A 21,550-nucleotide genomic window follows, 5' to 3' on the forward strand; every position below is an offset into this window, starting at 1 on the left:
TGATGGTAACCCAGAGACATATGTCAAACCCAGCAGCATTTTAGTTCTGGTACATGTAGAGTTCTGTCTGGGAGATAAGAACTCATTGATATCGATTGGCTATTTGCATATAAAATGGCTCCTAAATATTTAAGCCACACTTTTATGGATGTCCTTGCTTTACTTAACCAAAAATATCAAACAAATTATCCTTTATTTTAAAGAGCACATGCAAACTATTTCATTAAGTTAAGTGTGCAACGTTTTAAATTGTAAAACAGACACACAAAATAGACACACTGTTCAAACTGAAGACAATAAGTATTAGGACTTTATGGTTGTTAAACATTAGTGGAACATTTTCAAAGTTAATGTGATGAACTACTTGTGGCTACCCTTACAAAAAATAAATGTAAGTATTCTTCATTTTATTAAGTATATTTAAGTTCAAGTATTTTAAGCACACTTCATGTAGTCAGTAAACCAATATCAATGTAGCAGTACAGGTCCGTAGCCAGCCTATTGAAAGGGGGGGTTCTTTTTTTCAAAAAGTGGACCTTTTTACAATTTTTCTCCTCCTTTTGTTATGAGGTTCAAATACTTCATTTTGGTGACCTTTTATACACTAATTTGTGCTGGATTAGCTTGTCTGCTGGTATATAACGAGCATGCTTTTTGATGCACCAAAAATATTTACTGCATTTTTGTCAAATTGCTTCCTCATGTACCATTTTTAATTTTTTTTTTGTATTTTTTATGCAATTATATATATATATATATATATCGTTATATATGGGAGCGTTTTTGCTCCAATTTATTTTCACACATCGATCACAGTGCATACAAAGTTAATCCCAAAGAGCGCACAACTGGAGAAATACACGATTACGTTGATTTCGTTAGCTAGAAAAGAAGCAGGGCCGTACGCAGGGTTTTATATTTACCGAGGTCAGAAAATGTTTTATGCCCCCCGAGAAAATTGTGATTTCCTTGGTGTACATATATGCATTTTAAGACGTTTTAAGGCCAACAAATTGGATAACAATAGCTTTAAAACCATGTCAACAAATACATACATATATGCACAGTTTTGAGGCAGCTTTAATCGCATGTTTGGTCATTTCATGACTTCATTTACAACAGAATAACGACGGTGCATGCCCGTAGTTTCTTTAGCGCTTTAGTTTTCCCATAATAAAGTAATATGCAGCGCGCGCCGGCGCATTTGCGCGAGCAATTCTTGAATTCACGCTTCGAGCACAGTAGGCTATAGCCTAACGGCTGATTGGAGTTTTACTGACATAACCTGACGACATCTCATCTGACTGTTGTTCAGCTGAAGCTACTCGTTTGACTTGCGGCTGGCGCTGAGGCGAAGTCGGAATGCGCGTCTGAAAAGCGTTTGTGGTGGTCGTAAAGAGACAGTTCTATATAAACGCAGCGTTTTACTTGGCGCTTGGCCTAGACGCTGGTGACTGGCAGATGGGTGATCAGGACCGAAGAAGAGGACTGAGGAAGGTTGAAAATGGTGAGGATCATGCGTGTAGCAAACAGGTGAGGAGTCAGGTAAGTTGAACGTTAGGTATCAACGAGACCAGACAAATGGTGAAGGGAAGAGTGACTGCTTAAAACTGGTGTGCTGACAAGCTGGTGCAGGTGCGTGCAATTAGTATTCTGGTGATGCAGAACGAGTTGGTGGAGCTGAAGGGTCTGGTGTGGAAGATGGTGTGGCCTCCATGACAATTTGGCTTAGTTGTACATGCGTTTACTCTTTTGATTGAGTAGCTCATTAAATAGGCCTAATTTTTTCCATAGTTTTACATACTATACACTTACTTGTTTGGGCATCCAATAGAATAGATTTGTTGGAAAATATTGATTTATAAAGAAAACAGATATGTTACTAATTCTCAGTATGTGAATTTTTGTGTAGTCTGCTTGTAGTGTACATAGGAATTTACTTCAAATCTTAAAGAGTTAGTTCACCCAAAAATCATCCTCATGTCGTTCCACACCCGTAAGACCTTCGTTAATCTTCAGAACACAAATTAAGATATTTTTGATAAAATCAGAGAGCTCTCTTACGGAGCCCCAGACATGACATGCAGGAAAAAAATAGTAGGCTAAATCGTTCCCTCGATTTACTAAATTGTGCGCCTCGATTTACTATTTTGTTCCCTCGAATTAGTAAATCATGTGCACGATTAAATTTTTTTTCTTGCATGTCATGTGCGGGGCTTCGTACTCTCTGACTCCTCAATAGAAAGTAATTTAACCACCACTTTCAAGGTCCAGAAAGGTACTAAAGACACCATTAAAATAGTCAACATCACTGCAGTGGTTCAACCTTAATGTTATGAAGCGACGACAATACTTTTTGTGTGCAAAAACAAAACAAAAATAATGATTTTATTCAACATTTTCTTTTCTTCTGTGTCAGTCTCCTACACTGTTTATGTTCAACACTTCCAGGTTCTACATCAGAATGCTGAGTCATTATTTGCCAGCTCCTGCGTTAGCAATACAAGCATGCGTCGAGCTGCTCACGTGAATAGTGTCGGCCAATACTGAGCCAGCTGTCTGATGTAGAACCAGGAAGCACTGCACTGTGTTTACTGTCAACTGCATAGGAGACTGACAGAGAAGAGAAGAAATTGTTGAATAAAGTCGTTTTGTTGCTTTTGCACACAAAATATATTCTTAGCGCTTCATAACATGTTGAACCACTGTAGTCACATGGACTATTTTAACAATCTCTTTACTACTTTCTGAGCCTTGAAAGTGGTAATTGTGTTGCAGACTATGGTAAGTCAGATAGCTCACAGATTTCATCAAAAATATGTTAATTTGTGTTCCGAAGATAAACTAAGGTTTTACGGGTTTGGAATGACATGAGGGTTAGTAATTAATAACTGAATTTTAAATTTTGGGTAAACTAACCCTTTAATACTCACGGGATGTGCCATCTGACAGCCAGCTTTCTGTGCACGCGGTTACAAAACTCAGTTACGCACTCAGAAAACCATGTATCAGAAGTTTAGACTGATACGGCTTTAAAATGCATGCAGATAATTAACTTTCAGGATGATGAAGAACTGGAATGTCACCTGAGCGTGGCCATGAAGGAGATGATAATCAAAACCAAACCTTACATTATGGGGACAAAATGGCAATATCCGAAATATTTGTCCTTGTGTCCCCATGAGGAAAACAGCTTATAAATCATACTTATGTTTTTTGAAAATGTAAAAATGCAGAATAGGTAGGTTTAGGGGTAGCGTCTGGTATATAACCGCTTGTTTCCTGCTTCTTGCTGTGCGTCAAGATGCTTGTGTGCTCTTTCTCTTACATTAAAGTAAGTACCTCTTCTTATAGTCAGTGTTCAGGTGTCAGGTTCTGACTCACATTTGCCTTAAATTTTCACACATAATATCTTTATTTGCACTTGGTATTTCTGCCTACATCAATCCACTTCCTGTTTGCATTGTTGTAATGGTAATACATATTTTTTTTCTTTCTTTATTACACATTTTATCAAGAAATTGCATGTAGTAATTTGCACATTAACTGTAAATATCAAAGATAAAGTAAATCATAGTTTAATTTTGAATAAAAAAACTTCTGTGTTGAAGTTTTATTCACAAATATAGGCTATATTTAAAAAAAAAAAAATGACATTTACAACAAACCTGTATTATTAAAATTGTAAATACACTGTCATGTTCAAAATTGAAAAATAAAAGTGTCTGGTTGTCTGTGTAGAGGGATTGACACAAGTTATCTTCTTTGGAAAAGAATCAAGGTGATATACATTAGATTGGTTATCACATGCATAATTCATCATGCCCCATTAAGACAATATTTTATTTAAGTACATTAAAGGGATAGTTCACCCATACCCCCTTTCCACCAGCACGAACCAGGTGCTAGTTCAGAGCTAGTGTTAGTGCCAGTTCGGAGTTAGTTCAACTGACGAGCCTTCTAAGAACCAGTTTGCCTTTCCACAGGCTAGAGCCACCACAGAGCCAGGTCTTGCGTCACTGTATACGTCTCATATTTCACAGCAAAGCTAGCGCCGCAGCGCCAAACACAAACACACCAGGCTCGTTTGAGATGCATCGGCTTCTCGCAAAGCGATCGGCGCATGACATCAAAGCTCCGCGAGAACGATCCAAAAGCACAAGGAGTCGTATGCTCTACAAACGCTCCCGCCGAATCGGTCCACGCTGCTCCGATGCATCTCGAACAATCAACAATCGCGGATGTTTCACTACTGTTGATGCTCATGGCTTTGCGAACCTACATCGGCATCCAAAAACGGCTCGCCGTAATTTGTATATAGACGGAGATTACAATCGAGCTACTATTAGCTCGATTAGCTGCTATTTCAAAAATGGCGGTCACAAGTTTCTTGTTGGTCACGGTAACTCCGCCTCCAGCCCCTGACGCAAGCGGTTCTTACTTTTAGCCCAGCAATGTTTTGGTGCTACTTACAAGCCACTTTTCCTGGTTCGGAGCTTGTGCTTTGTGTGTCTAAAGACAAAGAACTGATTTGAAACTAGGCTCTGGCTCCGAACCAGCACTCAAACCCCGCCCCCAGCCCCTGACGCAAGCGGTTCTTACTTCTAGCCCAGCAATGTTTTGGTGCTACTTAAGAAACACTTTCTGGTTCGGAGCTGGTGCTTTGTGTGTCGAAAGACAAAGAACTGATTTGAAACTAGGCTCTGGCTCTGAACCAACACTCAAACTGCCTTGGTGGAAAAGGGATACCAGATGTTTATCTGCTTACCCCCAGGGCATCCAAGATGTAGGTGACTTTGTTTCTTCAGTAGAACACAAAGGATGATTTTTCATATAATGCATGGCAATGGGAACTTCGTCTATAAGAGTAAAAAAAAACATGCTCAGACAAATCCATATTAAAACCTGTGGCTTGTGATGACACATTGATGTCCTAAGACACAAAACGATCGGTTTGTGTGAGAAACCGAAACATTTATGTAATTTTTTACCTCTAATACACCACTATGTCCAACTGCCTTGAACATCCGGTTGGTGAGGTCAGAATGCGCTCTGAAGTGATCTCTCGCACTCATTGAATTATAAGCGCGAGAGATCACTTCCGTCATTAGAGTGCGTTCAGACCTCACCAATCGGATGGTTAAGAGAAGGAGAACACTTCCCCAACATAAACAACCAGGTGTGCTCAGCTGTATATAAAAGACAAAGACGTAAAGAAAAGGTAATTTACAGCTGAAGCAACATATTCCCATTGTAAGGACAAGTCCCCTAAGATAGAGAGACTCTGGGTCACTTACGTTGGAAGTTTCATTCATAGCGTGAGTGCACTTGCTACTTATTTTTGTTTATACTTACAGTGCTCAGCGTAAATGAGTACACCCCCTTTGAAAAGTAACATTTTAAACAATATCTCAATGAACACAAAATAATTTACAAAATGTTGACAAGTTTAATATAACATCTGTTTAACTTACAACATGAAAGTAAGGTTAATAATATAACTTACATTACACATTTTTCAGTTTTACTCAAATTAGGGTGATGCAAAAATGAGTACACCCCACAACAAAAACTAGTACATCTAGTACTTTGTATGACCTCCATGATTTTTAATGACAGCACCAAGTCTTCTAGGCATGGAATGAACAAGTTGGCATCATTTTGCAACATCTATCTTTTTCCATTCTTCAAGAATGACCTCTTTGGATGCTGGATGGAGAGTGATGTTCAACTTGTCTCTTCAGAATTCCCCATAGGTGTTCGTTTGGTTCAGATCAGGAGCTACTGAATCACTTTCACACTGTTCTTCTTCAGGATCACTGTCATGTCAAATGCAGCTCCCTGACACCAGCAGCACTCATGCAGCCCCACATAAGGACACTGCCACCACCATGTTTCACTGTATACACCATGCATTTTTCTTTGTGTTCCTTGTGTTTTGAAGCCATCAGTTCCAAAAACATTCATCTTGGTCTGATCACTCCATAGTCTTCATCTTTGTCAGCATGGGCCCTGGCAAACTCTAGGCAGGCTTTTTTGTGCCTGCGATTTTGGCAACGATTTGGTCATCTGAGACAAATTTTGCAAATCCTAAAAGATTCCTAGCCTAAAATCTGTAGTCCTTGATCGCTAGTTTGACATGTTCACAGACAGCCGTTTAATGACCGCTGCGATCAAATTTTACCTCCGATGAAATTCTGGCAGTGTCAGAAGATTTGGCGTACAATCCTTCAGTGTGACCTCTCCTACGACGAACATCAAATTGTCTTTGTTTTTCAAGACAAGCTGTGATCAAAATTAAGAGATGTCTTTGTTAGCCACCATTTCAGTCCCGCGTGTAATGCAGCTCACTGTCACCGATTGTGTGTGGGTTGATGATGTAATACTCCGGACAAGTTTTCATGTGCGCGTCCGTTTTTAACGCGTCTTGACTGTCGTACAGTCTGACTTAAAGGACAGTTGAGATCCCACAGTGTGACATGAGGATCATGTTCATACAGTCTGACAAGCAACCATCGTAAAGGACTATTATAAATCACACAGTGTGCACCCGGCTTTAGTAGGGAAATGAAAACAAACATGAAAAGGTTTGATGCAAAAGTGCTACAGTCATTTATTTCTTAAAAAATCAGCCCCAAAGATCGTAACAAAACTGAAAAAAGTAATAAAAGTTAACACCCACTAATCTATATATAGAGATCAATGGTAACACCACTTTTGTAAAAGAAAACAATTTGTGAAATGGTAATTAAACATGTAATTTAACAATGTTGCGGATGGAGATCTGCTTTAAAATCATTTCACTACAATATTGCCATTCCATTACAAGCAAAAAAAAAAAAAATGACTTTGACTATTTTGTCTGTTAATCTTGTCATGCCGCTCCGGCAGTGGTGTCTTCCAGGAGCAGCTTGTGAATTTCTGGATCCTCCACCGCCTGCAAAACCACAAACAAACAAACATGAACACCCAGAGCAGCTCTCAGAATCTGTCATGATCACAGTGGATTTGACTGATTATTTGATGCGATTGTGGTGATGATACAGTACCTTTGCGTCTTCATCCTCATTGCACAAAGCTTTCCCAGTCAAAACACAGAAACTGATCGTCACACAGAGCTGAAGGACCGACAACACTATCATCATGAGATCTAGTCCTCTGAAGACCATCTAGAGGTGGGTAAATACAAAGATTTTAGATATACAAAGATGGTGCAACATGCACCATTGGAGTCTGATAGCTCCTCCCCCTCTGCTACATAATAGGTTGTTTGCAATCACATGGTTCTGGTGACATGCGAAATTAACATGGAGGGCAAGCAGTGAAAATTAGAATGGAAGAGATGGAGAAAAGTCCATACTGTGCTGGTTTAGAAAGGTATAAACAGAAAATCACAACATATTTTGGACGTGAACCTTATGGTATGAAGAGGAGCGATTTCTCTACTTAACTGAAAGACTTGACTGCCATCGAAGCGGTAGATATAGAGAATGTGAAGCTGCTGTCACGCCATGTCAAGTTCTAGTCTGGTTTGTTTATATCGCGCTGCCTTTCAGCTTACACGCAGCCACTTCAAAACTGTTCACAAGCTTATATGGGTTTGATTTTGGTTGTCATTTGTTAAAATAAATACATAAAAAAATAAATAAAAACACAGTGTGTCGGTTTCTGTCAAAGATTATTAAAGGTCCCGTTTTTCGTGTTTTTTTGAAGCTTTGAGTGTGTTTATAGTGTGCAATATAACATGTGTTCATGTTTCGCGTGTAAAAAAACACAGTATTTTTCACATAATTTACTTATCTGTATACCGCTGTTTCCACTGTCATAAAAACGGCCTGATGACTTCCTTGTTCTGTGAAGTCCCTCCTTCAGAAATACGTAACGAGTTCTGATTGTGCCAGCGGTTCCTGTGTTGTGATTCGACAGCAGCTTAGCGAACCCAGAGCGAACCTTGCCCAGAAAGGTCACGCCTCTTACCATAACGTATGCTGCACATAGTTTTACATGTGGATTATTGTGGTGCCGTGCCGAATGAACACAAAAGACAATAATTCCCGAGAGACTGAACTCTTTAATCTCCACAAGCAGCGACAGAAAATGTACAACGTTAGCACTCACTCAGAAGAGTACCTCATACGGCAGGGATGGGCAACTCCGGTCCTGGAGGGCCAGTGTCCTGCAGAGTTTATCTCCATCCCTGATAAAAACTCACTTGCCTATAACTTTCTACTAATCCTAAAGACCTTGATTAGCTGGTTCAGGTGTGTTTGATTAGGGTTGGAGCTAAACTCTGCTGGGCAGTGGCCCTCCAGGACCGGAGTTGCCCATCCCTGTCATACGGAAAACAGCCATATACATAAGCATAGTCCCCTCTTGTGGCCATTATGTGCACTGCAGTCCAACATTAACTATTGCAGTAAAGATACCACAATTATAATTTTCGGGAACCGAGTTAAACATAAATTGTAACCATTGAGCTCTAAGTACAGTGTCCCTGGGAAGGCCAAACAAAGGTGATTGGACTGCGGGATGAAAATAACAGCGTTTCGACGACATGGCGACAAACACACTCTACAAACGCAACTCTTGCTCTTCTCCGTGGGAGCGCAACAAGACCACGCCCCCTTTTTTGTGTATTCCTGTGGGCGGAGGTTAGTCAAAAAACTGTTTTAGTGACGTCATTAAAGAAGGAAGTAGAGGGATGTAGTCCAAACTGGCCGTTCGATGTAGGCAACTTCTGTTAAATAAAATATCTAGCTTGGCATTGAACTTTGAGCTTTAAAATTTTACAGATTTTATTTATACTATAACAACAACATTACACACTAACTAAACATGTTTTGAAACATGGGATCACGAAGAACGGGACCTTTAAAAAGGGTGGCTGTCCGCTGAATGTGACCCTCCGATTCTCCTCTGTGGTCATATGGGAAAGTGAATATTTACAAAGAAAACATTAAAACTACAGTTACATTTACACCCTTCCAACAAAGAAATGGATCGACTTCTGTCAGCTTGTTGAACACTTTTTTTTTATTTGGACATTTTCTACCATATGATGGCTGAAGCGGCAGCGCATGACACTGTTTTCACAGTAACCAGATCAACATTGTAAACGGAATTCTACAAAACTGAAGTGAAAACACCAAATGATCATGAAATGGGATAAAATAGTTTCACTTCCCTGCAAACGATACCATGAAGGATGTGAATACTAAATCAAGTCAAAAACAAAAAAGGTAAGCAGGTATCCGTATTCATTTCAGTTTTAGCAGACGCAAAATGCTATAAAAGGTGACAACTTTTAAAGTTAAAAAATGATATAAGTTGCGTAAATGAAAAAAGCTCATTGTGGTTTCTAAGTTTGATAGATTTGAGCAACCATAAATGACACAAAACATAGGAATTTTGAATTTGTGATAGGATTCCTATATAGAAAAATCACTCCTTGCCCTCCAGCCGCATTTCGCATGCAATAATGACATCATGTGCAAACAACCTATTAAAGGATTAGTCCACGTTCAAATAAAATTTTCCTGATAATTCTCACCCTCATGTCATCCAAGATGTTCATGTCTTTCTTTCTTTGGTAGAAAGAAATTTAGGTTTTTGATGAAAACATTCCAGGATTATTCTCCTTATAGTGGACTTCAGTGGCCTCCAGAGGGTTGAAGGTCAAAATTACAGTTTCAGTGCAGCTTCAAAGGGCTTTAAATGATACCAGACGATGAATAAGGGTCTTATCTAGAGAAGCGATCAGTCATTTTTGAAAAAAATACAACTGTATATGCTTTAAAAACACAAGTGATCGCCTTGCACGTGCTTCCGCTTTCCGCATTCTTCAAAAGGCTTGTGCTGTATGTCCTACGCCTTCCCTATTCAACTTACGGAGCGAACGCGGCGCCAGTTCCGTTTTTTTCTGTAAGTAGAATAGGAAACGTGTAGGACATACAGTGTATGCTTTTTGAAGAATACAGAAAGCAGAACCACATGCAAGGCGATCATTTGTGTTTATAAACATACAGTTGTATTTTTGTAGAAAATGACCGATTGTTTTGCTAGATAAGACCTTAATTTCGACTGAAGAAAGAAAGAGTAAATTATCAGGAAAATTTTATTTGAAAGTGGACTAATCCTTTAAAGCACATGTCCCACATAAAATTTAAAAAATGCACTTTTTCTTTTTGATATTTTCAGTGTTACTCGCACTATCTATACTTTCAAAACGGCATAAGTATGTTAATTGGGATGCATCTAGTCAGTGTCCTGAGACGCACTCTTAGAACTGAACGTGAGCATTGGCTGGTCTAGCCTTAAAAATAAGCTTTTTAACAGTATTTGAGCACAAGAAACAACATTTATGATACAGTTCATGGCAGATTTTGTTGCTGATTTGAAATAAGTGATTTAAATGTGAGTGTGGTGAGCAGTTTTTGAGATTTCAGGACTCCTCTGTTCAAGTAGATAAGAATTGGTCTTGGATGCCCGAAATAGAGTGGAGCAGTCTAGTCCCGGAAGTAAAAACTCAATTCATTTTCTCCATAGGGAAATAGATTTTTAACAGTAAATTATAAACCTTCAAATACAGACCTACTGTGAGCTACAAGGTTGTTAATCATTGGTTTTTGCTTCTGTTGAAGACATTAGCCCACATTATTTCAACTTATTTTTAAAGTAATTATGTTTAACAGATGAATTCATGCTGAAAAACTACATTACCCATGACACTGTACAGAAAAATTCCACCAGAGAGTCGAAACAAGCAGCTCCAAAACAAACCTTTAGCTCCGCCCACTCCCATGAAGCACTGTGAATGCCTCGATCGAGTCGGTCTCCCTACACTCTTTAAATACTTAAATATTTGTATGTAAGCATATTTTGCAATAAACTTAAAATATATTGTTTTATACACATAATCAACAGTTTTAAATGAGTAGTTTTATATTTCTCCATCGTTTTTAAGTTTCATGGGATTGTAGTTCTTTCCCTCACTAAAGATATTAAGTACACAGTTTTGTATCTTTGTGCTTTTGTCTGCTGATCAAATACTTTTTTGTGTGTGTGTGTGTGTCAGTTTGTATAATGTTATTTGGTTATAATGATTTATAACTCTTCAACAAAGACTTTTTTTTAAATGCCCATGAAGGAAATGAATGGAAAACTAATTCTGGAACCAGCGCTGCTGAAAAAGTTGACAGGCCTGGAGATCATGTTGCAAATATGGCCGCAGAGTAAACAGACTTTCCTTGAAAGGGATTTTGGACTTTTTAGTGTCAACTTATTAAAAGGAAAATCATCCATAAGTCCTGTGAGAAACATAAATCTCTATCACTACTCAGACTTAGTGCACCATATCTGAACCACTTTTATGGTGTTATTTGTCTTTTTGGAGCTTGGCATTACATGGAAAGGAGTGACCAAGAAATTCCATTTTTGCCTTTTTGGAAAAGAATTTTAACTGTGAGTATGTTTGGAAGACGATTTGATGAGCAGTATCTTGTCTTACCGCCATAGTATCATTACCTCAGTGAGATTCTTGTAGTACAGACAGGTCTCAATTCTCATGTTCTCTTCAGGGGAAGGGGTTCTATATCTATCATAATCATAGCGTGAATAGCCTGAATAAGAATTGTAGCTTTGATCACAAGAATAGTAATATCCAGTATGACTATTCCCAAGGTTCACTGAATACAGCGCAACAGCTGTGATAGCCAGTGCAGCACTGACTACATTCACAATCATTCCGATGACCAGCTGTAAAACACAAACAATATATATTAACTTGCAAAACTGGAACTGTCAAAAACACAGATGCCTTTCAAAAACTTACCAGACAAGAGCTGGGAAACTTAGCTGCAAGAATACACACAATTCCAGCTACAAGGAACTATAGACAAAAGCAAACAAACAAAAACATCTGTGCATTTTTTTCTTTCACATTTTTGCTTTAGATTTTGAATAAATCAAATGAATGATACAAAATGAGACCCAGGTCTTACCACACTACCGAGCCAAAAGGGTCCCATGGCCATCATATCCATGCTCCAGCATAACCCAAAGCATGTAAACACGATCCCCACCACAATATTGAGGATACCAACAATCATCTGCACAACCTATGGAACGAGAAGAATATTTTTTATGCCACCATCTATCAAGAATCTTAAAATAAGAATATCTCTAGTTTGGCACAATTACATTGTAAGTAAACCAATCAAATTTTTGCTTTCAGTGTGGACAGGCGAATTACTTCACAACCTTTCCAAAATGTTGTATATTGTTTGAATAAATTTAATTCTGTCAGACCACTACCAATAAAGATTATTAATGATAATAAAGAATGTTAGCAATAAAACAATTTAAACGATAGTAATAAGCAATAGCAATTCAAAGGATTAGTTCACTTTCAAATAAAATTTTCCTGATAATTTACTCACCCCCATGTCATACAAGATGTTCATGTCTTTCTTTCTTCAGTCGAAATTAAGGTTTTTGATGAAAACATTCCAGGATTATTCTCCTTATAATGGACTTGAATGGCCTCCAGAGGGTTGAAGGTCAAAATTACAGTTTCAGTGCAGCTTCAAAGCCGAACTTTATATGATACCAGATGAGGAATAAGGGTCTTATCTAGCGAAACGATCTGTCATTTTCAAAAAAATACAACTGTATGTGCTTTATTAACACAAACGATCGCCTTTCACGTGCTTCCGCTTTCCGTATTCTTCAAAAAGCTTACACTGTATGTCCTACGCCTTCCCTATTCAACTCACGGAAAAAAAAGGAAACTGGCGCCACGTTCATTCCCTAAGTTGAATAGGGAAGGTGTAGGACATACAGCGTAAGCTTTTTGAAGGTTCTTGCATGTGCAAGGCGATAATTTGTGATTATAAAGCATATACAGTTATATTTTTTTCGAAAATGACAGATCGTTTTGCTAGATAAGACCCTTATTCCTCGTCTGGTATCGTTCACTATATGGAGAATAATCCTGGACTGTTTCCATCAAAAATCTTAATTTCTTTTCGACTGAAGAAAGAAAGACATGAACATCTTGGATGACATGGGGGTGAGTACATTATCAGGAAAATTTTATTTGAACGTGGACTAATCCTTTATGGTTGGTGGTACTCTTCTGGGCAAAACTCCCCACTCATTCAAGCAGCCATGCCTGGACAGAGCAGGGAGCGCAGTGATACTGCGAATTACGCATATCATCCTAAACGATCCAGCCGGAGGTGGTATGATTCTTGCAACAAGCATGATGCTAATCACATAGCAACAAGCGTGTTGCCAATTGAGTATCGTGCACCTTGGCAGCAAGCATGCTGCCAAAACACGTATCAGCAATAGTAACAAGCATGTTACTGAGCCCCGTTGAGCCTTTATTGCAACAAGCATGTTGCAAACCTAATTCGGATGGGTTTTTCCTTCTCTAATGGGGAAGCTTACACCCCTAGTGGCAGCAAATCTGATACAACAAGCATGTTGAAAATCACTAACTAGTATAACGGTACGCGTACTCGTACTGAACAATGTTGTTGGTGTCAAGCAGTTTCTCTAAATAATGCTGCTTGGCTCCATTTGTCCATTTCTTTTTACCGTATTGCAAAAGGCAAACAAATATCAAGCTGTTTCACGATTTTTCTCAGTCTCACTGTCGAAGTAACCATGGTAACGGATAGCTATCCTTCTAACATGGCGATGCCTTCCCAAAATGAAATGAGGAGTGAAAACATTGTGACATAACTCCTCATTCTCTATAGCAACTATAGCTTTAAGGCCGAGCATTTTCCAATGTCAGGTCAGGTCACCTTTATTTATATAGCGCTTTTTACAATGCAGGTTGTATCAAAGCAGCTCTACATTGATAACGGGTACATAATTTTTGCTGCACAGCAGCTCTTCAAGAATAGTGTCAATGCAGGCAGATCAAAGCACTGTTGAATAAATGTCAAGAATACTGTTGAATATCAAATGTCAAGTCAAATGTCAAGTGTCCCCAACTAAGCAAGACAAAGGCTTGATATAACAACTATAGATTTAAGAACAGCATGTTCCCACTTCCCAATAGCAACTATAGATTTAAGAACAGCGTGTTACTGGTGTTACTGAATACTGGAAGGTGTATTTGAAAGACGCGGTCTAATCTGAAATGTATCATGGATAAGCTGAATGTCAGATGACGCGAGCTTGACTGACGTGTCTGCCAGAACTGACGCTTGATTCTGCTTGCATAAATAAATTTGCAACTAAAATGTAACTTTTCTCAAAGTTGCAGCATGGTACTAATAATGGTACTAATAATTTTGACTAATCCAAAACTGCGTTAGATTTTGGTGTTTTTAAAATGTTTCTAATACATTGTACTCATTGTACTGACAAAAGCAACTGCAACCAAATTGTGAAATGTTGTAAAACATTTAAAGCATCTTAAATCTTATATCTTTCCTACCCCCAGTTTGAGGTTAAGCCTAAATGCAATTTGCATTGACAAATCTTAAAATATCTCAGTGCCATTGTTTTGTCTCAAGATGCACACCAAATTTTTTTTTCTAATGCACATTTAAAAAGACACTTACATGCCCTGATTGAACTAAGGGCTAATCCTGTCTTAATCTCAGCCCTCTCTGTGAAACCGGACCTTAGTGTTTAAATTAAATCTATTCAAAGTAGCCTAAAATGACAAGACCTTAAAGTGTCTGACTTACCCCAAAAGCTATGTGGGTGTTCGTCAGCTTTCCTTACATATCCTGAGATACAGAACACACTGGACTGCAGCACAGAAGTCTCAGAATCTGACACAGAACGGGCCATTTGCTCTTTGTATTTGGGGTGACGGTGATGACCGTCATTCCCTCACCCTGAGACACTGTCAGAGGCATGATGCAGACGAAAGTCTTCCCACAGGTAACAATAGCTGAACCTCCTGTTTGTTTAACTGCATGAAACAATAAGGACAAAAAAAATGATTACTTTTCATCATTTTTATACATAATGTCATTATATCAGGTTTGGTGGATACAAAGCATAGACATTTAACGCTTTAAATAGATGTTTACATATAATGATACACAATGGATGAATATATTTAATTATCGAAACAAATTTAGATCTGAATCAAAGTTAAGGAACACAATCCATCGGCTTATGTTTCCTATAAGGAAGTTGTGGTACTGCAGGCTGTTTAACCATGCACAGTTTGTTCAGTAATATTAAAATTATTGTCTTTTTTGTTGTTGTTTTCAAGTTCATTATATATTTGTTAATTATCTTAAGAAACACTGTAACTCAAACTCACCTTGTATAGCAGTGGCACGTCTATGCGAGTCTCAGTCCAGATTAGAGATGGCACAAGTCTCTGTGGGAGTTTTTAAGGCGGAGTTTTGTATTGTTTTGTTTTTCCCAGCAGTGACTTCCTCTATAGAGTTCAAATTTAAACTGGTAGAATTGGAATGATGCTCATGATGACTTGTATTCTACTTGTGAGCAAGCTCATTCTATTCAACTGTTTAATAATTTTACCTTGACAAATCCAACCTTAATTGCTGAAATAATAATTAAACAATTTTTCCATTGGCTACTGTCAGAAATGTAGGAGTTACTCTTGATCCTTCATTGACTCTGGATGTTTACATTAGTAAACTTTCCAAAGATGGATTTTTACAGCTTCACCGTTTAGCCCAACTTCTTGCTTATGTCTCCCCAAAAGATGCTAAATCATTGAATCCAGAACTTTTAGAAAACTACAGAGCAGTATCCATTCTTCCTTTCATTGCAAAGACACTTGAGAGAGTTGTGTTCAACCAACTGTCTACTTATCTCACACAGAACAACCTCCTTGACAACCACCAGTCTGGCTTCAAGAGTGGCCACTCAACTGAGACTGCCTTGCTCTCAGTCACTGAAGCCCTGAGACTGGCACGAGCAACTTCAAAATCATCAGTACTCATCTTGCTGGATCTGGAACTCACTACTTCAGACTTATGCGCCCTCCAGAAACTTGCATTCTGCAAGTGAACGGCGCCTTGTGGTGCCATCACAAAGGGGCACAAAATCGCTCTCACGGACCTTCTCCTGGTCTGTTCCTGGCTGGTGGAATGACCTACCATGCTCTATCCGAGCAGCTGAGTCTTGAGCCATTTTCAAAAAAATGCTAAAGACGTATCTTTTTCATCAGCACTTAACCCAGTAATAGTAGCACTTACCTTGATTTCTATTCTTGTTCCATCTATTTGTGTATTTATTAAAAAAAAAAAAAATTCCTTTCTACGAGCACTTTACTGAGGTAACTGTGACTTCACACAGCACTTACATACTGTTGTTCTCATGTTGATTTGATTGATTGTACTACTCTCATTTGTAAATCCCTTTGGAGAAAAGCGTCTGCTAAATGACTAAATGTAAATGTAATTAGTTTTTATTACATCACGCCTCGACTACTGTAATGCTCTTTTTGCTGGATCACTCTATTTCTCGTTTACATTACATTCAAAATTCTGCTGCAAGAATATTAACCCACACTAAACGATCTGCTCATATTACCCCTATCTTATTTAAACTCAATTGGCTTGCTGTATCATCTCGCATTACTTACAAAATCCTTCTGCTTACTTTTAAATCACTCAATGGCCTTGCTCCTTATCTCTCTGATCTACTGTCTCCTTATGTTCCGCCTCGATCACTTCGATCCTCAGGGAGCGAACTTCTTATTGTACCTAGATTTTGTCTATCTTCAATGGGCCGCAGGTCATTTTCCATCATTGCACCTAAACTATGGAACTCTATACCACTAGCACTAAGGACAATAACCTCACTCTCTGTATTTAAATCACAACTCAAAACCTACTTGTTTACCCAATACTATCAGTCATAACATGTTCAGACACTCTCCTCATCCTAACAGCTGTAATTCTCTGAGTACTATTTTTGTTCTGTGTATTTGTTGCATCTACTATTCTTTGTTTGTCACTTATTGACACAATCCTTTTTCTGTTGTTACTTATGATGTATCTCTGTTTTATATATGTAAATTGTACCATGATATGCAACTGCATTCATTTCTATCCCTGGACTGGGCAAATGTCTACTGTCCACTTGATTATGATACGACTGTTTTTGTTCATGTGAATCGATTGTCTATTATGTTACTGTTTTTGTAAAGCGTCCTTGAGCTTGGGAAAGGCGCTATATAAATTAAACATATTATTATTATTATTATTATTATTATTATTATTAATAATAATGTTTAATATGGGAGATGTAAGCAATGTTATTATTGTTAATAGTAACAAATGTTAACCTCACTCCACAATGATGAATCATATAAAAGAAAAGAAAGATGGTTCCACAGCGAATTTGAAATGCGCTGTATTGATTATTGTATACAGTCAAACAGCGCCATCTATCTGCTGTTTATTGCTATTACGGGACGTGCGTAGAGCGAGACTGTGGGTTCATACTGTATATCGTTTCCAAGCGGTTAAAATAACTTAATCTGCAATGTAGTCATTTTTAAATTATCTATGAACGTGTTAAGAAGTTGTTTTCATGTATTTGGAGCATACCCTGTTTTCTATTTATTAGAAATTACGTTGCTTTTAGTGTGGATTATTTGTGTGTTTTGTTTTGTGTAAGATTTATTAATATATGCAGCAAACAACACCAAATATTTCATATCGTGCAGCTTTCGTTCTTGTTTTAATAGATAAAGTGAAGGAAGCTAATACCAAGAGCATGTATTTTAAAAGTAATTCATTATGATTTCATGTTGACTTTGTCACTTCAACAAGAAGCTGATGAGACAGGGATTGCAATGCTTTATTTAGTTCAGAAATATATGATCATCACATCAGACAGTTAAGAATGTGTTAAAATGACACACCAATCAGTAATTTTCCATCAAATGTGTGTTTATACGTTTTTGGACATTATAGCTGTACAAGCTTGTTGCGTTTTTTTTTTTTTTTTTTTTTTTTGTGAAGAAAAAATAAGAATAAAACATTTAGCAAATAAAAAGTAATAACAAATTAATCAAAATCAAAACTTCTGGTAGTTGTTGAGCCGTATGTTTTGCCCATGCCTTTCTTTCTTTCTTTCTTTCTTTCTTTCTTTCTTTCTTTTGAGTTCACCCAGAAACTAAATTTTGTCATAATTTACTCACGCTAATGTTATTCCAAAACCATAAGACAACAAAGAATTAGGCATATTATTATCTGATGAAAGCAACAAGAACATTATTTTCTTGATGAAACCATGTGAAAAATCTTAGGTAAGCCCATTGAATTTGATGACCATTTGAATCAAGTCAAAACCTGGAAAGTCCATAGCTATGATCCCAAAACAAGGCTTGGGATTCTTTTTAAATTCCTTTTCAAGATGATCATACAACCAAGGATTGATTTGCTTTGCCAACTTTTTTGGCCAAAAACGAAACCACCAAACTGTATTTAAGCTTGTGCCACTCGAGTAGCTCAGACTCAGAGCAGAACCTGTTCTACACTGATTGGCAGCTTCTTCCAGATGCTTTTTAATCTTTTCCTCTTTGACTTTAACTTTAGTTACTTTATAGTCTCCTTTTTTGTCAGTTTCAAACAAAAGAATGCCTAGCTTAAAGGTGTTTTTCTGAACAAAAACAATCTTTCCTCTTACTTCACCAATCCTTGGAACTGACTTCTTAACCCAGATATCTTTAGCATTTCTGATCTTGTTTTCAACTAAACTGGGAACTTTGCTTAACTCAGGGTCAACAGGCTTCACTCTGACCAACACGGTCTCAGTTTTATATTTAGACAAAAATTTTCGAATTGTTTCGAGAGCATCAGGGAAAGTTGTTTTTTGGTCAATCCATCCATGCTTAATTTTCAGGTTTTCCCCAGACACTCTCAAGTCGAAGTATCGTATCCCGGCCATTAACTGGTTCTCTAGTGACCATGCCTGACATTCTGCTGGTGGTCCTCCATAAAGAGACAAGGATTCATGGGTACCAGGAATGGTGATGGTAGAAATTAACTTTTCATCATCCAGAGTTTCCATCCAGCCAACTGCATAATTTTCAGGGAGATTGAGTGTTTTCCCATCATTAAACACTTCTGGATCACTACTCTTGTGCAGTCTGTGGAACAAAATCAGAATATGAGTTTAACAATGTACTGTACCTGTCACAAGTTCTTCATCACCAGCATAATGTATAGCTTGAATGCACTGTAAGCTGCTTTGAATAAGTGTCTGCCAAATTAATAAATGTAATGAGAAGTAACAGACTTAAAGTTAAAACTACAAGAATCCAAACAGAAATCAAATTCAGGTTGGCAAGCAGGTTCTTCCAAAACTTTTAATCATGCTACATTTGAATGAAATTCAGTGGAGAAAAGCAGGTAAGTATTCTACTTAAGTAAAGTTGGCCGCATATTCACAGATTTGAACTTCCCGAGTCAATAACTCCTGAGCTAAACGCTGTTACTACACAAATAACACTTCTTTTCTATCATAGTAATGTAGAGAGGCAGCTACAACCCAATTTTCCTCAAAATCAGCTTTCTTCCGTGGTGGACAAAATACACAAGTCTCTATGTGCGGACGACTGAGAGACAGATTACAAGGGACCGTCTGCAAAGTGCAAAACTCGAAAAGCGAATACTACAAAAGTAACTTAACTGTAATACACTGTACTGTCACCAAATTCAGCTCACGCAGCACTGATGTCCTGATAGTTATACTACAACACTTATTTTGAGTGAATCACAATGTGAATCAGCTGAGTGTCAACTGATGCGAGCTTGACTTAATTAACCAAACTTACAATAACTTAAAATGCATTAATTCCGTTTTTTATATACTCACAGCAGCATCAGGATACACATAATTTTCACAGGAACTGCCATCTTCTCAATAATCTGAGGATAGCACAGAATAAAACAATACATTAATACAAAACTGCATTTACAATTTTTTAATGCTGTACAGAGGTGACATGAGTGTAATTACACAGGGATTATAGTTGGAGGAAACAATGGTCAAATATTATTATTATTATTATTATTATTATTATTATTTGCAAATGGTACATTTTTGACAGATAAAATAAAAACTGCAAATTAAGTTGTTTAAGCCATTTCAAGACTACATTAAATTTTGCTGACCTTTTTAAACAATTGTTACTGTTACAAAATAAATAAATAAACAAACAAACAAATAAAAAAAAGATCTTGATGGACACCCAGAAAAAAGTTTCAAATACTGCAGCGTTTTAGTTCTGGTACAGAGTTATGTGGGACCTATAAGAACTCATTGATATCAAGATTGGCCAAGTATTCTTAAGTAAAGTTCAAGTATATTTTAAGTATACTTTAGTCACTAAACTAATATCAATGTACTATTAATATACTTTTAAGTGTACTATTTCAATACTTCTTGGGACTAAATTGGCCCTCTTTTAGTGTATAAAAGGATACTAAATAGAATATAGTGTAACAGTAGTAAACTTTGAGTATACAACTAGTTTCCAATACGTTTTTCGTTTGTACTGCCACCATACTATAAGTGAACTTACCTTTACTAGTTAAATAATAATAGCACTTTTTTTTTTAGTTTATGAAAGTACACTTTGAAGTATGCTTTCAGTAAACTACTAGTTATTAGTATTAGTATTAGTTTTATACTATAGTATACTTGTACGTTTTCTTTGTAAATCAATATTTTCAAACAATGTTAGTTTATAACACAGTATGTAAAACTATGTGAAAAAAGTATTTAGCTACTCAATCGAAAGATGTTAAATTAAAGCCTATTAAATGTTATAATGATAGCTTTCAAATGTTGAATGGCTATAATTAATGGCTATTATTTAATAGAGACTTTAATAGAGAACAGTAACAATACTGGTATTGTGAATGAAGGCCTTCATTCATAGTGTGTAGTAAAAATATGCCATTAAACACACATTTAAAATACTATCTTTATGTTTTTTCTACATTATTTCAGAGATTCAATGTGAAAATATTACAATATAAAAACAGGCCTATATTACAAACATAAAGTTGTGTTCGATTAATCACGACTAATTACAGAAAATGTGCAATTAATTCGTTTTTTAATCGATTGACAGCCGAATTAATTAAATATAATCAGTTGCTCTCATGGTCACTTCGTCATGTTGTTGGCTTAATGTTTATTCATTTTTCTCAATCAGACATACTTTTCTTAGATCACAATTTGAAATTGTCAAAACTAGCTTGTTCAACCTCCATAATGTCTCACTTCTGCACATGTGCACATCAAAAGCTTTTTTTTTTTTTTTTTTTTTTGCCAATGCTTTGGTAGCCTATGATTATGTACAGTTGTCTGCTGTTTCCTTATCAATTGCTTATGTCACGTTGATCAAAATAATTCATATTTATGGTAGTCTTCTGCGGCAATGGCATCAATTAATTTCCCTGTGAATTCAGTGGACCAGAAAATACAATTACAGATGAAGCTTACCCTGTCCTTCGTCTGTGTGTCTCTGAGACTGTCAGGTGTTTGTGTATCAGCGCTGATTTCGTCGAGATGC

The 21,550-nt window shown here is 37.2% G+C and overlaps 2 protein-coding genes across 2 annotated transcripts; both read right to left on the reverse strand.

Annotated features, from left to right (window-relative positions):
- Positions 1-6,588: 6,588 nt before the first annotated feature.
- Positions 6,589-15,444, reverse strand: LOC125243666 (transmembrane protein 176A-like). The gene is given in 7 exon segments (XM_048153461.1): positions 6,589-6,937; positions 7,050-7,169; positions 11,524-11,754; positions 11,831-11,887; positions 12,000-12,116; positions 14,712-14,941; positions 15,302-15,444. Coding segments are annotated over 6 exon segments (762 nt in total). The 5' UTR covers positions 14,886-14,941; positions 15,302-15,444; the 3' UTR covers positions 6,589-6,874.
- A 1,963-nt stretch (positions 15,445-17,407) lies between these two features.
- On the reverse strand, positions 17,408-21,550 carry LOC125243665 (1-phosphatidylinositol phosphodiesterase-like). The gene is made up of 3 exons (XM_048153460.1): positions 21,481-21,550; positions 19,843-19,895; positions 17,408-19,114 (listed from the first exon to the last, which is right to left on the reverse strand). Exons 2-3 carry the CDS (start codon positions 19,881-19,883, stop codon positions 18,268-18,270), a joined length of 888 nt encoding a protein of 295 aa, XP_048009417.1. The 5' UTR covers positions 19,884-19,895; positions 21,481-21,550; the 3' UTR covers positions 17,408-18,267.

This window comes from Megalobrama amblycephala, linkage group LG13, assembly GCF_018812025.1.
Source record: "Megalobrama amblycephala isolate DHTTF-2021 linkage group LG13, ASM1881202v1, whole genome shotgun sequence".
Taxonomy (NCBI): Eukaryota; Metazoa; Chordata; class Actinopteri; order Cypriniformes; family Xenocyprididae; genus Megalobrama; species Megalobrama amblycephala.

Excerpts from the sequence above, each read along its gene's own strand:
- LOC125243665 (XM_048153460.1), bottom strand. The coding sequence starts at position 19,883 with ATGGCAGTTCCTGTGAAAATTATGTGTATCCTGATGCTGCT. Across the intron at positions 19,115-19,842 it reads ATGTGTATCCTGATGCTGCT|ACTGCACAAGAGTAGTGATC; the intron begins GTGAGTATATAA and ends TTTGTTCCACAG.